The sequence below is a fragment of the Hyla sarda genome, chromosome 8, assembly GCF_029499605.1.
Source record: "Hyla sarda isolate aHylSar1 chromosome 8, aHylSar1.hap1, whole genome shotgun sequence".
NCBI lineage: Eukaryota > Metazoa > Chordata > Amphibia > Anura > Hylidae > Hyla > Hyla sarda.
The window spans coordinates 206,948,234-206,964,258 of NC_079196.1; the positions used below are offsets into that span (position 1 = coordinate 206,948,234).

At 41.2% G+C, this 16,025-nt stretch overlaps 1 protein-coding gene across 5 annotated transcripts in view; it reads right to left on the minus strand.

Moving 5' to 3' along the window:
• The window catches only part of CLUAP1 (clusterin associated protein 1), a 103,055-nt gene that overhangs the window by 69,943 nt on the left and 17,087 nt on the right, over positions 1 to 16,025 (minus strand). For all 5 annotated transcript variants that reach the window (XM_056536044.1, XM_056536045.1, XM_056536043.1 and 2 more), the window contains exons 2-3: positions 15,308 to 15,419; positions 9,778 to 9,862 (exon numbers count right to left, since the gene is read on the minus strand). In XM_056536044.1, the coding sequence (XP_056392019.1) occupies positions 9,778 to 9,862; positions 15,308 to 15,408 (186 nt within the window). In that variant the 5' untranslated portion in view covers positions 15,409 to 15,419. The remainder of the gene's footprint in view (positions 1 to 9,777; positions 9,863 to 15,307; positions 15,420 to 16,025) is intronic.

Sequence of the window (16,025 nt, forward strand, 5' to 3'; positions counted from 1 at the left end):
TAATAACTATTGGAAGGATTAAGATTTTTTAATAGAAGTAATATACAAATCTGTTTAACTTTCCGGAGCCAGTTGATATATATAAAAAAAGGTTTTGCATGGAATACCCCTTTAACAACTTAGCAGGATTTTAGCAGACGACTGAGAACCCGTGCTCCCAACCACATAATAGGAGATGGAGTTTCCTTCAGAGCCATAGAACCAGACTCCAGTTTGAGACCATAGAATCACATTATGCTGAGTCTTGCGCTGGAGCCGCATGCTATGGTTATGGAGCAGGAAGCTCTGATTGCTAAGAGTTAAATGCAGTGGGAACAGGGATAATTGGCACTCAGTAAACCTATTCTGGCACCAAAATTCGAAATCATGTTCATTTAGAAAAGATTTTCAGAAAAAAAAAAAAAAAAAAAAAGAACAAGACAGTGGAGGTACACTTTAAATGGATTCTGAATGAAGCTCCAATGCAGATATGAACTTAGCATTTAAAAACTCAGTACTGCTCTCTAATGTCCTCCATGCTGCTGCTGCTTCTAAGACTATATTACAGAAGTATAATGGAGCAGGCTTCCATTGTGTGTGTGTGTGCAGTGTATAGGGGACATCACAGTAGCAATGAAAATTAGAGATGGTGAAAACCGCCATATACAAGTAAAATATAGGCCATAAATAGTACTTCTCCTCATACACACATGCACCAGTTTGTTCTGAAAAGTCAACTTGTAGTAACAACTTTCTTATAGCAACTTACAGCTTTTATTTATTATGGAACATTCTTCAGTCAATACTCTAAGCATATCTTAAGTCCAGCACGTTTATGCACACGTTTACATGAACAAGTTGTTTTAGATGTATTTTTGGACTCTGGGGATTCGTCTTGAAAGAGAAAGTATCCCCTGCTGCTAAGAGCATAATGGAGAACTCATACAAAGAGAAGCGAGCGGGGTCACCCTGACCTCCCGATAGAGTCAACCATGGAACAAGGCATCTTGCCAATTACTACAATAATGATTCACATGGCAGGCAGACCGACAGGGCGTCGGGAGACCCCAACCTTCACAACAAATTATCTTACATTTTTTCATAAGTGTACAAAGAACTCTGCTTATTAAGGTAGACATCTAATATGATGGTTGGAGGTGATGCAGGAAGCCTATGCTGAAAATATATATATCGTCTGCAATGGTTACCATAGGAATATATATATATATCCTACCAGTGACAGACTCTTCATTATTTCTCTATGATACACACGTCAATAAACTGCAAAGTTAACACGACAAAGGCCACCAAGAATCGACATCTACTTTAAAGTAATAACATCATTACCTTGCTTCATAATGCACTGCAGAGATGTATAAAAAGACAAAATCTTTAAAAAATAATCCAATTATCTTACAAATTCATATCCTGTTGCTTCACAGCTGTTGCATAACTACAGCTCCCATCATGCCCTGACAGTATAGGATGGGAGTTGTAGTTTTGCAACAACTGGAGAAACGCCGGTTGGAGAACACTGCCCCTGAACAAACTCAATACGAAGAAACGGTGAATGGAAGAAATAAAACCCGCTTCCCAACAATGCATATAGCATCTTTAAATTGATTATCCCGAGATGCAAAGTTATCCCATATTCACAGGCTAGAGCAGTGTTTCCCAACAAAGGTGCCTCCAGCTGTTGCAAAACTAAAACTTTCAGCGTGCCCAGACAGCAAAAGAAAGGCAATAATTTAATAGTTCGGAGGAGTTTATTTTTTATAGTGTTTTATTTAAAACATTAGAAAAAAAAAAGAGGGTATTTTAGTTTTTTATTAAAACTTTTTTTTGTTACATATATGGGTCTATTATAAGCTATCAGTAGATGGCTTTAATATTTGCCAAGTCATGGAAGATGCCGAGGATGAGGTAAAGCTTCAGGCTTCCCCAACAACCCATTGGCACCGATGGGACCACTAGACACAAGGGTTTGCCACCATTTAAATGTCTCGATCGCTATTGATTGTGACATTTAACCATTTAAATGATGGACATCGGAGGGGCAGCTATCTGCTGCTGATAGCAGCAGGCATCTGCACCATATTCCCCTCACCCGACCCATTATGTACCGGTACATCAAGGGTCAGGAAGGGATTAAATTCGTTTTTGTTTCTTGGTGCTATTTTGCTGCATTTGTGGCACACTTCTTAGTATAATTTTTGTGCATTTAAAGGGGTACTCCACTGGAAAACATTTTTTTCTAAATCAACTGGTGCCAAAAAGTTAAACACATTTGTAAATGACTTCTATTTAAAAATCTTAATCTTTCCAGTACTTATCAGCTGTTATATGCTCCACAGGAAGTGCTTTTCTTTTTGAATTTCCTTTCTGTCTGTCCACAGTGCTCTCTGCTGACACCTCTGTCCATTTTAGGAACTGTCCAGAGTAGAAGCAAATCCCCCAAAGCAAACCTCTCCTACTCTGGACAGTTCCTGATATGGACAGAGGTGTCAGCAGAGAGCCCTGCGGTTAGACAGGAAATGCAAAAAGATCCTGTGGATCATACAGCAGCTGATAAGTACTGGAAGGATTCAGATTTTTTAATAGAAGTAATTTACAAATCTGTTTAACTTTCTGGCACCAGTTGATTTTTAAATGTTTTCCAGTGGAGTACCCCTTTAAGCCACACTGCAGTAAATATAAAAAAAAGACCCCAAAAGACAAAGAGCTAGGCTCCCATTCTAGTGATTGCAGGGGGTCCAAACAGTCAGACCCCCGTGATCAGACACTTTTCCCCTATCCCAGTGTTTCCAAACCAAGGTGCCTCCAGCTGTTGCAAAACTACAACTCCCAGCATGCCCGGACAGCCTAAGGCTGTCTGGGCATGCTGGGGGTTGTAGTTTTGCAACAGCTGGAGGCACCCTGGTTGAGAAACAGTGCCCTATCCTGTGGATATGGGATACGTCATAAAGTGCTGGAGTACCCTTTTATTTGTACAGGCTGTATAACTGCTCTAGAATAAGAGATAGATGATGTTGCCTTATGCAAATATAATGCTAAGCTTCAAGGATTCAGAGAAGATCCCATGGTTGGATCCAAACTATCCAATCTGTTACCTCATTCATTTTACTGCCACACAAAGATAAGCAGAGGAAGCAGTGGAAAGATAAAGCAAGGCGTCTGCTGGCCATTAATCACTTCCAAATGACAGATGTGAGATCAGCAGTCAGTCTGAGAGCCTGTGCTATGGATAAGCAGCTTCTTCTTGCTGCATTAAAGGGGTACTCCGGTGGAAAAAATATATATATTTTAAATCAACCGGTGCCAGAAAGTTAAACAGATTTGTAAATTTCTTTTATTTAAAAATCTTAATTCTTCCAGTACTTATCAGCTGCTGTTTACTACAGAGAAAGTTATTTCCTTTCTGTCTGAGCACAGTGCTCTCTGCTGACACCTCTGTCCATGTCAGGAACTGTCCAGAGGAGGATAGGTTTGCTATGGGGATTTGCTCCTACTCTGGACAGTTCCTGACATGGACAGAGGTGTCAGCAGAGAGCACTGCGCTCAGACAGAACGGAAATAACTTTCTCTGTAGCATACAGCTGCTGATAAGTACTGGAAGGATTAAGATTTTTTAATAGAAGTAATTTACAAAGCTGTTTACATTTCTGCCACCAGTTGATTTAAAAAAAAAAAAAAATCCACCGGAGTACCCCTTTAACTCCTTAGGACGCAAATGTACGTCCTGGTGCGGTGGTACTTAACGCACCAGTACGTACATTTACGTCCTGTGCATAACCGCGGGCATCGGAGCGATGCTCGTGTCATGCGCGGCTGATCCCAGCTGCTGATCGCAGCCAGGGACCCGCCGGCAATTGCCGACGCCCGCGATCTCGCGTGCGTCCGCCATTAACCCCTCAGGTGCCCGGATCAATACAGATCCCGGCATCTGCGGCAGTGCGCGATTTAAATGAACGATCGGATCACCCGCAGCGCTGCTGCGGGGATCCGATCATTCAGAACGCCGCACGGAGGTCCCCTCTCCTTCCTCCGTGCGGCTCCCGGCATCTCCTGCTCTGGTCTGTGATCGAGCAGACCAGAGCAGGAGATGACCGATAATACTGATCTGTTCTATGTCCTATACATAGAACAGATCAGTATTAGCAATCATGGTATTGCTATGAATAGTCCCCTATGGGGACTATTCAAGTGTAAAAAAAAAAATGTAAAAAAATCTAAAAGTAAAAAAAAAGTGAAAAATCCCCTCCCCCAATAAAAAAGTAAAACGTCTTTTTTTCCTATTTTAGCCCCAAAAAGCGTAAAAAATAAATTTTATAGACATATTTGGTATCGCCGCGTGCGTAAATGTCCGAACTATTAAAATAAAATGTTAATGATCACGTACAGTGAACGGCGTGAACGTAAAAAAAAAGTCCAAAATTGCTACTTTTTTAATACATTTTATTAAAAAAAAAATTATAAAAAATTTATTAAAAGTTTTTTATATGCAAATGTGGTATCAAAAAAAAGTACAGATCATGGCGCAAAAAATGAGCCCTCATACCGCCACTTATACGGAAAAATAAAAAAAGTTATAGGTCATCAAAATAAAGGGATTATAAACGTACTAATTTGGTTAAAAAGTTTGTGATTTTTTTTAAGCGCAACAATAATATAAAAGTATGTAATAATGGGTATCATTTTAATCGTATTGACCCTCAGAATAAAGAACACATGTCATTTTTACCATAAATTGTACGGCATGAAAACGAAACCTTCCAAAATTAGCAAAATTGCGTTTTTCTTTTTAATTTCCCCACAAAAATAGTGTTTTTTGATTGCGCCATACATTTTATGATATAATGAGTGATGTCATTACAAAGGAAAACTGGTCGCGCAAAAAACAAGCCCTCATAATAGTCTGTGGATGAAAATATAAAAGAGTTTTAGAAGGCGAGGAGGAAAAAATGAAAACGTAAAAATTTAATTGTCTGAGTCCTTAAGGCCAAAATGGGCTGAGTCCTTAAGGGGTTAAATAAATAAAGAAAGAAAGAAAGAAAATAATGAAAGAGGCAATCACCCTCCTCGGTCAGGTGTGGAGTGATAAAAGTAATAATCACCTACACGTAATAATATACTGTTCTCACAAAATCTTATCCTGATAATCCCAGACGTTGTGTTCCCGTGATAATGGCATACATTGCACAGCTTTCTCCCCGGCGTTCTGTACTGCACTTACAAGCACAATGTAGCGTCACATATTGATCTGACATCAGGTGCTGAAGAATATTTAGGAGCACAGCAAATAAATATAGGAAAAACAATGAGGAGGGGAGGTTTATAACTACTGGGCTCAGCTATAAACAGATTTCTGGGACCTCTTCTGTACAGGAGAATGTAAAGACTAAAGTCAATGGGGGTCATATTCACAACTCTTCACATCAAAAATGTTTACACCATTTTTTGCGCGAAATGTAAAATTTTTGATGTGAACAGTTTTAAAGGGGTACTCTGGTGCTTAGACATCTTATCCCTTATCCAAAGGATAGGGGATAGGATGCCTGATCGCGGGAGTCCCACCGCTGGGGACCCCGTGATCTTGCACGCGGCACCCCGTTTATAATTAGTCCCCGGAGCGTGATAGCTGTCACGCCGCCTCCCGTAGGCTTGCATTGAGGGGCGGGGCGTGACATCACACGGGGGTGGAGGCATGACGTCACACACCACCCGCCCTGTGGTCGCCGGTAATCAGACCTGGAAGGAACACGCTCTGTTGACTGATTATAAACGGGGTGCCGCGTGCAAGATCCCGGGGGTCCCCAGCGGCGGGACTCCGACGATCAGGCATCTTATCCCCTATCCTTTGGATAGGGGATAAGATGTCTAAGCACCGGAGTACCCCTTTAAATATGACCCCCGTTGACTTTAGTCTTTAAAGTTCACATCAGGTAGTCAAAGTGTTTTTACATGAGAATTATCCAAGGTTTACACTAATCACACCAGTTTTGCAAAAGTGGGCGTGGCTATGTAAATGTCATGTTTTACATCATATTTTCAAAGGGGTGAGAGTCCATTTTGTATCAAAAATTTCACACCAGCTTTTGGCTAATGTAGAAATCACAGAAATAGTGGTAGGAAAAGGTGTTAATTATCGAACAACCTATTCAAATATAACATTATGTATCCCGTACGGTAAATGTAAAAAAATACCAAACCACAGATTTGCAATTTTTATAATATCCCAGAAAAAAAAGTTAAAAAGCGATTAAAAAGTCAGATCAATACCAAGATGGTACCGATACAAAAAACAGATTATGGCGCAAAAAATGAGCCCTCATACAGCCTGGTATGCGGAAAAAAAATAAAGCTACAGGGGTTAAAAAATGGCAATTAAAAAAATTAGAAAAAGTCCAGAATTAGTAAAACATGACGTAAACGATACAAATCTGGTATCGCTGTAATCAGGCGGCCAAAAGTATAAAATTAACATGTTACCTCAACCACAAGGTAAATGGCGCAGAAAAGAAAACCACCAAATCTGCATAATTATCTTTTACTATTTCAATTTCACTTCCCTAAATATATATATATTTTTGTTCAGAGAATATGTTCTTGAAAAATTAAAAGGTGTCATTATAGTAGGTAGTTATGGCTATTATAGGGCGAGGAGGAAAAAATCAGAGCGTAAAAGCGAAAATTGGCCGGACAAGTGGATCGTCATGAGGGACAATTAAATTTTGCTCCATTTAAGTCCCGTGGACAAGTAGTTTTTTATAAAATTTCCACACCCCTGTAAATGAGTGAAGGCAAATTGTATAGACTCTTCCAAAAAAACCATTAAGATGCCTGCGGCACTCAACAACAGGATCTTGTCAGAAAATCCCATGGTGATGGACGTGGACATTTCGGGTAGTTTCACGCTACTAGAATAGTTTCATCTTGATCCTATGACTGTGCATGCTCAGCTACTTTCCCACAAAAGTAATGAATAATACCACGTTAGCATCAGTCATAACCTTAAAATCACCTGCCTAAAATTGTGTAGGCCCCTTTTATGTTGCCAAAACAGCTATGACTGGTTAAGGCCTTAAAAGGTGTACTCCGCCCATAGACATTTTATCCCCTATCCAAAGGATAGGGGATAATATGTCTGATCACGGGGGTCCGGCTGCTGGGGACCCCTGCGATCTCTCTGCTGCACCTGTTGTTCGTTTAGAGTGGTGGGTTCAGCGCCAGAGGCTCGTGACATCACACCCCCTCCCATAGACTTGCATTGATGGGGCGTGGCCTTGATGTCACGAGCGGGATGCGACTGTAACGTCACGAGCCTCGGCCCCGCATCACCAGTCATCTGGCACGGAGCGAAGTTTGCTCCGTGCACCGGATGTCTGGGGATCCGCAGCAGAGATCGCAGGGGTCCCCAGCAGCCCAACCCCTGCGATCAGACATCTTATCCCCTATACTTTGGATAGGGGATAAGATGTCTAGGGGAGGAGTTCCCCTTTAACAACAAGATCTCTCCATCCAGCTGTGAGTAGCAGATCCTGTAAGTTCTGAGGACTTGTTTCTCAGAACAACCTACAGATGCTCGACTGGAGATCTAGGGACCTGAAAGGACGAGTCACCAACTTCATGTCTTTGTCATGTTTTTTTACACCTGAACAATGTTTGCAGTGTAGTCAGGGCATTATTCTGCTGAAAGATGCCCTTCCATTAAGGAACCCGCTGCCACGAAGGGGGAACTTAGTATGTACATTGTTTAGGCACATGGTACCTGTCACAGTAACAACTACATGATGCCAGGACACAAGGGGGGAGATTTATCAAAACCTGTCCAGAGAAAAGGTTGCCCAGTTGCCCATAGCAACCAATCAGCTTGCCTATTTCATTTTTGAAAAGGCCTCTGAAAAATTAAAGCAGCGATCTGATTGGTTGCTATGGCCAGCTCAGAAACTTTTCCTCTAGACAGGTTTTGATAAATCTCCCCCCCCCCCCCCCAAGGTTTCCAGCAGGACATTGCCCCATCACAATGATCTTGTTTTCTTCCCATAGTGCATCCTGGTGCGATCTCATCCCCAAGTGATGCACATGCATTTGACCTTCCACATGATGTAAAAGAATATGCGATTCATTAAACCAGGTCGCCTTCTTCCATTTTAGCAAATTCCAAAGAAAATCTCGGCACTCACGATTTTTTTCATGGCTTTATCCAAAATGAAGCACAGGCATGTACAAAGTCCAGTAAGTGAGGGTGGGCTAGTACTCCTCTGTGCTCTCTCCTGTCTGATAGCACTCCACTGTGCTCTCTCCTGTCTGATAGCACTCCTCTGTGCTCTCTCCTGTCTGATAGCACTCCTCTGTGCTCTTTCCTGTCTGATAGCACTCCTCTGTGCTCTCTCCTGTCTGATAGCACTCCACTGTGCTCTCTCCTGTCTGATAGCACTCCTCTGTGCTCTCTCCTGTCTGATAGCACTCCTCTGTGCTCTCTCCTGTCTGATAGCACTCCTCTGTGCTCTCTCCTGTCTGATAGCACTCCTCTGTGCCCTCTCCTGTCTGATAGCACTCCTCTGTGCCCTCTCCTGTCTGATAGCACTCCTCTGTGCCCTCTCCTGTCTGATAGCACTCCTCTGTGCCCTCTCCTGTCTGATAGCACTCCTCTGTGCTCTCTCCTGTCTGATAGCACTCCTCTGTGCTCTCTCCTGTCTGATAGCACTCCTCTGTGCTCTCTCCTGTCTGATAGCACTCCTCTGTGCCCTCTCCTGTCTGATAGCACTCCTCTGTGCCCTCTCCTGTCTGATAGCACTCCTCTGTGCCCTCTCCTGTCTGATAGCACTCCTCTGTGCTCTCTCCTGTCTGATAGCACTCCTCTGTGCTCTCTCCTGTCTGATAGCACTCCTCTGTGCTCTCTCCTGCCTGATAGCACTCCTCTGTGCTCTCTCCTGCCTGATAGCACTCCTCTGTGCTCTCTCCTGTCTGATAGCACTCCTCTGTGCTCTCTCCTGTCTGATAGCACTCCTCTGTGCTCTCTCCTGTCTGATAGCACTCCTCTGTGCTCTCTCCTGTCTGATAGCACTCCTCTGTGCTCTCTCCTGTCTGATAGCTATCAGACAGGAGAGAGCACAGAGGAGTGCTATCAGACAGGAGAGAGCACAGAGGAGTGCTATCAGACAGGGGAGAGCACAGAGAAGTGCTATTAGTACTCCTCTGTGCCCTCTCCTGTCTAATAGCACTCCTCTGTACTCTCTCCTGTCTGATTTCTATAAAAAGGAAATAACATTTTCTTATGAAGTATGTTAGAAGGGTTTGTGTTTTGCCAAGATGTACAAGATCGGAATCTGACGCATTACAGTGCATGCTTATTTTGCACACTTATTTTGTTATACGGCAGTCTAATATACATCACCAATTGACAGGTGACTCTCCACCAGCTGATGACCTTATAAGGTTATAGCTGAATAGTATGTGTTTCTATAAAAGTTATACAGTACAGATGATTCCAACTTTATAACTTACTGTCTATATTTATACTATAACTTGATAAGTTCCAGTTCCCTATAGCACCCTGGAAAACCACAGGGGTTGTGAAATATCCCAATACAAGAGTAACATCGGTCTATTTATACAATCAGTGTATGATATGACTAGATAACAGACAACTTTAAGTGACCTGAGAACATTACTTTGTAGAGTTTGTAATTTATAATATATGTGGTCCCTTACAAGAGACAATGCCTGTCTAGGAGATAGGGGCACGAATAAAAGGTCTAACAGTATGTAACCAGAAAACTAGGCCAATAATCTTACCATGAACTGGGCGACTGCCTTAATGAAAAAGACTCTGTCCTGCTCCGTGTCCACATCCACAGGTAATGTCATGCTAGGCTCATACCTAAAGAGAGCAGTGAAAATTAGCTAAAGTTATATAAACACTAATAATAGGTCTTATGGTCATATTTATTAAAGGTTGACTAACATTACAAATACATTGCATATCCTGTACTGATTCTGAGTTACATCCTGTAGAGCTTTTATTTAAAAATATAAAACATTACAATAATAAACAAACAACATAATAATACAAACAATATACACCTGTACAATATATACAAAAATGTGTTCATATAAGTACATTCTGATGTGGGATCACTGTGTACATACATAAAATTACTTATCCTGTACTGATCCTGAGTTATATCCTGTATTATACTCCAGAGCTGTACTCACTATTCTGCTGGTGAGATCACTGTGTACATACATTACATTACTTATCCTGTACTGATCCTGAGTTATATCCTGTATTATACTCCAGAGCTGTACTCACTATTCTGCTGGTGAGATCACTGTGTACAGCCATAACATTACTTATCCTGTACTGATCCTGAGTTATATCCTGTATTATACTCCAGAGCTGTACTCACATAACATTACTTATCCTGTACTGATCCTGAGTTATATCCTGTATTATACTCCAGAGCTGTACTCACATAACATTACTTATCCTGTACTGATCCTGAGTTATATCATATATTATACTCCAGAGCTGTACTCACTATTCTGCTGGTGAGGTCACTGTGTACATACATTACATTACTTATCCTGTACTGATCCTGAGTTATATCCTGTATTATACTCCAGAGCTGTACTCACTATTCTGCTGGTGGGGTCACTGTGTACATACATTACATTACTTATCCTGTACTGATCCTGAGTTATATCATATATTATACTCCAGAGCTGTACTCACTATTCTGCTGGTGAGGTCACTGTGTACATACATTACATTACTTATCCTGTACTGATCCTGAGTTATATCCTGTATTATACTCCAGAGCTGTACTCACTATTCTGCTGGTGAGGTCACTGTGTACATACATTACATTACTTACCCTGTACTGATCCTGAGTTACATCATGTATTATGCTAAAGAGCAGCACTAACTTTAACCCCTAAAAGCAAAGATGAGCTCCCATAATGCTGTGGGATTATTTTCAGACTACAAATAACCTGTACAGAGATTTCAGCTCAAATGGTTACAATTTTGAAAATGCTTTCACTTTCTGAGCATGATATACTGACTTGGTTGTCATTTCCCCTACATGACAATACATTGGAAAGAGGCCATGAAAAGGCATTTACGGTAATGTTTATTGTGGTGACTGCATTCATGTCCAACATGAACAGTAAGAACAGAAGTCTAAAGTCTCATTGTATCTAATAAACAGGGAAAGTAACAAAATAACAAGAAATGAGAAGTAAAAAAAGGGAAATAATTCAGCCTGTTCCAGTTTTCATGAAAACCTTAAGTTCAAATCCATTTATAGAAAACTTCATTACCACTGTGGCAAGAAGTGTTCCAGTTTTTCCTGTTTATTGAATACTTTGTTTAAATTGCAAAAATTATGCTTTAACCCCTTGAGGACGGGGGCCATTTTTAATTTTTGCACTTTCGTTTTCTCCTCCTCCCCATCAAAAAATAATAACGCTTTCCACCTACAGACCCATATGAGGGCTTTTTTTTTGCACTACCAATTTCACTTTGTAATGACATCAATCATTTCACCACAAAATCTACGGCAAAACCCCCCTAAAAATTATTTGTGGAGCAAAATTGAAAAAAAAACGCAATGTTTTTTTACTTTTGGGTGCTTTCAATTCAACACATGCACTTTTTGGTAAAAATTACACCTTATCTTTATGATACCCAAGCTATTTCGATTTGATATTGTTTTACAAAAAAATCATAACTTTTTGTAGGAAAATTAGCATGTTTAAAATGTCTTCTTCTGACCCCTATAACTTAGGGGTTTTTTAGGGTATACAAAGGGACCAAAAATACGCAATTCTGGACTTTGGTATTTTTTTTCCGTATACGCCATTGGCTATGCAGTTAAAGTATATTTACATTTTTATAGTTAAGACATCTACGAACACGGCGATACCACATATGTTTATTATATATATATATATATATATATATATATATATATATATATATATATATATATATATATATATATACATATACATACATACATACAACAACAGGAGAATACAGCAGCACACTGCTAGCACAAAGATATAGATGAAACATGAGTACATAGATAAAACATGAGTATATAGATAGAACATGAAAAGCTATACAGCTGTAATGCAATAAATGAAGATATGAAACTATGAAAATATGAGGTACTTAGCTTGCAAATTTGGCGCCAAATAGCGTGGACCGTCCCACCACGGTAAGGTGACCTCATTCTGGGACGGACCCTACACTGTGTATATGACTCTGTGTGAACAGTACACACTTTGGCGCCAAATTTGCAAGCTAAGTACCTCATATTTTCATAGTTTCATATCTTCATTTATTGCATTACAGCTGTATAGCTTTTCATGTTCTATCTATATACTCAATATTTATCTATATACTCATGTTTCATCTATATCTTTGTGCTAGCAGTGTGCTGCTGTATTCTCCTGTTGCTATATATTTAGCCCAGCAGCCTGCACCCGCAAGCCAGGTTTTTACAATAGTTTGGATCAATAGTGCAGGCCAATTTATCCTTTGGTTATATATTATTATTAATTTATTTTTTTAAGGGGGTGGTTCAAATTTTTTACAGGGAAGGGGTTAAATCACTTTGTTAACTTTTTTTTTTATTTTCCTTTAATACAATATTATAGTCCCCATAGGGGACTATTACATGCAATCTTCAGAGTTCATACACTGTTCAATGCTATGCCATAGCACAGCATTGATCAGAGTTATCGGTGCTCTGCTGCTCCAGCCTGATGAGGCTGACTGGAGCTTCAGACCAACGATCGGATGGCGAGTAGGCAGGTAAGGGCCCTCCCGCCGTCCTCTCAGCTGATCGGGACACCGCGGTCCCGATCAGCACTGCTGGGAAGTGGTTTTTTTTTTTTACATTTTAGATGCTGCAATCAGCTTTGAGTTAATGCCAGGCATCACCGTGATTGGTGATGTCTGTCATTAGCCATGGGTCCCAGTGACAGATAGCTGCCGGGACCACCCCGCTATGACCCATGCTCTGTTCCTGAGCGTGAATCATAGAAGGGGAGCAGGACAGGTAAGTCCTTCTCCCTCAAGAGGTTAAAAAAAATTATATATAAAACATTTTTTTAAAAACTTAAAGGAAATCTGTCATCAGAATCACCCGCACTAAACCTGTTACACAGGCTTGTAGTGCAGGTGATCCTGATTAAAACGCTTCTTACCCGGTTAAAAATGGTTCAGCGGTCCTTCAGATATCTTTATCTTTAGTTTTCTGTTATTCCCTGGCTTGGGACTCAGTGGGAGGTGTTATCATCTCGGACTCGGCTACGCGTCAATCTAGCTGGGCGGAGCGGCCCCCCGGCTCATGAATATTCATGAACTTATCCTCGTAATCTATCTCCTTTTTCTAGGTCTGGTGGGGAGGGCCGCACATGCGCCACGTTCCGTACACCCGGAAGCAGCGTTCTCCCCCCGGCTTCACTCGCGCTGCGGCCCAATACAAGTAAGAAGACGGGCTGCATAAGTGAAAACCCGGGTGGAGAACGCCGCTTCCAGGTGTACGGAACGCGGCGCATGCGCGGCCCTCCCCACCAGACCTAGAAAAAGGAGTTAGATTACGAGGATAAGTTCATGAATATTCATGAGCCGGGGGGCCGCTCCGCTCAGCTAGAATGACGTGTAGCCGAGTCCGAGATGATAAGACCTCCCACTGAGTCCCAAGCCAGGGAATAACAGAAAACTAAAGATAAAGATATCTGAAGAACCGCTGAACCATTTTTAACCAGGTAAGAAGCGTTTTAATCAGGATCACCCGCACTACAAGCCTGTGTAACAGGTTTAGTGCGGGTGATTCTGATGACAGATTTCCTTTAACACACATATGTATATATTATATAAAGAGGACCAGGTGATGAGCAGGATTATACAGTCAGGGGGTGTGTATTAGGCATACATGCCCCTCAATGTACAATATTCACACACCCGACTACATAATCCCACCCCATAAATATTAAGTTCACGCCCATTTGACAGATTCCCACATATTTTGGGAACAGGGGGGCTTATCAAGAAAACTGTCAAAAGGTGTATGATCAGGTCACCCTAAGCTATTTAATCATAGTAAAATATTTTTGGGGGTTGGCCATAGGTCCTCTTTAATTGGGCACTGTCTGAATCAAGAACTTTTTTATGTTGTACATTAACCTTTGTAATATACGTCATAAAAAAAATGTTATCTCCTTTTGATAGAAATCATGGCTTACAAAAAATGACCACTAGGGATCTCCATACCATACAGAACAAAATCCTGTCTGGCTGCAGCATCATCTTTGTCCCAGCTGAAGTACAGGCTGGGACAATGTCCAGGAAGTGAGGGCAGGACAAGCACTCCTCTGTGCTCACTCCTGTCCTATCAGACTGCAGCAATGAAGAGATCTTTGTCAATACCATAGACTATGTATGGGGCAGCAGTGTGGCCACCATTCCATGCAAACACCTTCCCTCTGTGGTCATGCAGTGTGGAGTGGTCTTGATATCCTTATAGTAGTGATCGTGTGCATACGTATGCATACGCCCGTGGGAATTCCGGTCCCCACCGCTAGCCGGTTGGGGACCGGACCGGGATGCCTGCTGAAAGCGATCTTTACTGCTGCCCTTCTAGTGGTTGCCAAACAAACTCCCAGCATACCCAGACAGCCAAAGGCAGTTTGGGCATGCTGGGAGTTGTAGTTTTGCAACATCGGAGGGTCACAGTTTGGAGACCACTATTACAGTGATGCCCAAACGGTGGCCCTCCAGATGCTGCCAAACTACATCTCTCAGCATGCCTAGACTGCCCAGGCATGCTGGGAGTTGTAATTCTGTAACATTTGGCCCTTCAGATTTTGCAATTTTCATGAAAATTTTGAAAATTGCTGCTCTACTTTGAAGCCCTCTAATTTTTTCAAAAAGTAAAAATATGTCCATTTTATGATGCCAACATAAAGTGGACATATTGTATTTGTGAATCAATATAAAAAAAATATCCATTTTCCTTACAAGCAGAGAGCTTCAAAGTTAGAAAAATGCAATTTTCATGACATTTTGGGATTTTTCACCAAGAAAGGATGCAAGTAACAATGAAAATTTACCACCAAAATAAAGTAGAATATGGCACGAAAAAACAATCTCAGAATCAGAATAATTGGTAAAAGCATCTTAGAGTTATTAATGCGTAAAGTGACAGTGGTCAGAATTGAGAAAAAGGGCTCCGTCCTTAAGGTGAAAATGAGCTGCGTCCTTAAGGGGTTAAAAACATTCCCTTTACATAGTAACAGTATACCATACCTTTTCACCAACCATATGAGAACTTCCGAGACCAGGGGAAAGTTGGGGCTGCGAAAATTCTCCATGGAGATGAGGCGGGGGTACCCGAGCGCCCGCATCATTTCCGTGAAATCTGAGGACAGAAAAGGAAAGGTTTAGATGGAAAACCCGGAAAAAAGGTGGGTGACTTATTTTAGAGAAAGCATTTGGTAACAAATGTAAATAGAATGTAACTTTAGTTACAACAAACTTGACCGTGTTCATAAATCAAATAACTTTAGAACATAGAAATCCCTTATAGTGTATATAAAAAAATAAAAATAAATAAACGTATTTCTTTTACAAACAGCACCACACCTGTTGTGTGTGTGGTACTACAATTTGGCTCCATTCACTTCAACGGAACTGAGCTTCAATACCACACACAACCTGCAGACATGTGGTGCTGTTTTTGGAAGAAACTAGCTCTGTCTTGGATAAGGATTACCCATTTAAAGAGGGGTTCTGGAGAAAATTCTACAGATTTGTAAATTACTTCTATTAAAAAATCGTAATCCTTCCAGTACTTATCAGCTGCTGTATGCTCTTCAGTGAGTTTTTTTTCTTTTTGACTGACCACAGTGCTCTCTGCTGACACCGCTGTCCATCTCAGGAACTGTCCAGAGCAGGATAGGTTTGCTTTGGGGATCTTTTCCTGCTTCGGAGAGTTCTTCACACAGACAGAGGTGGCGGCAGAGAG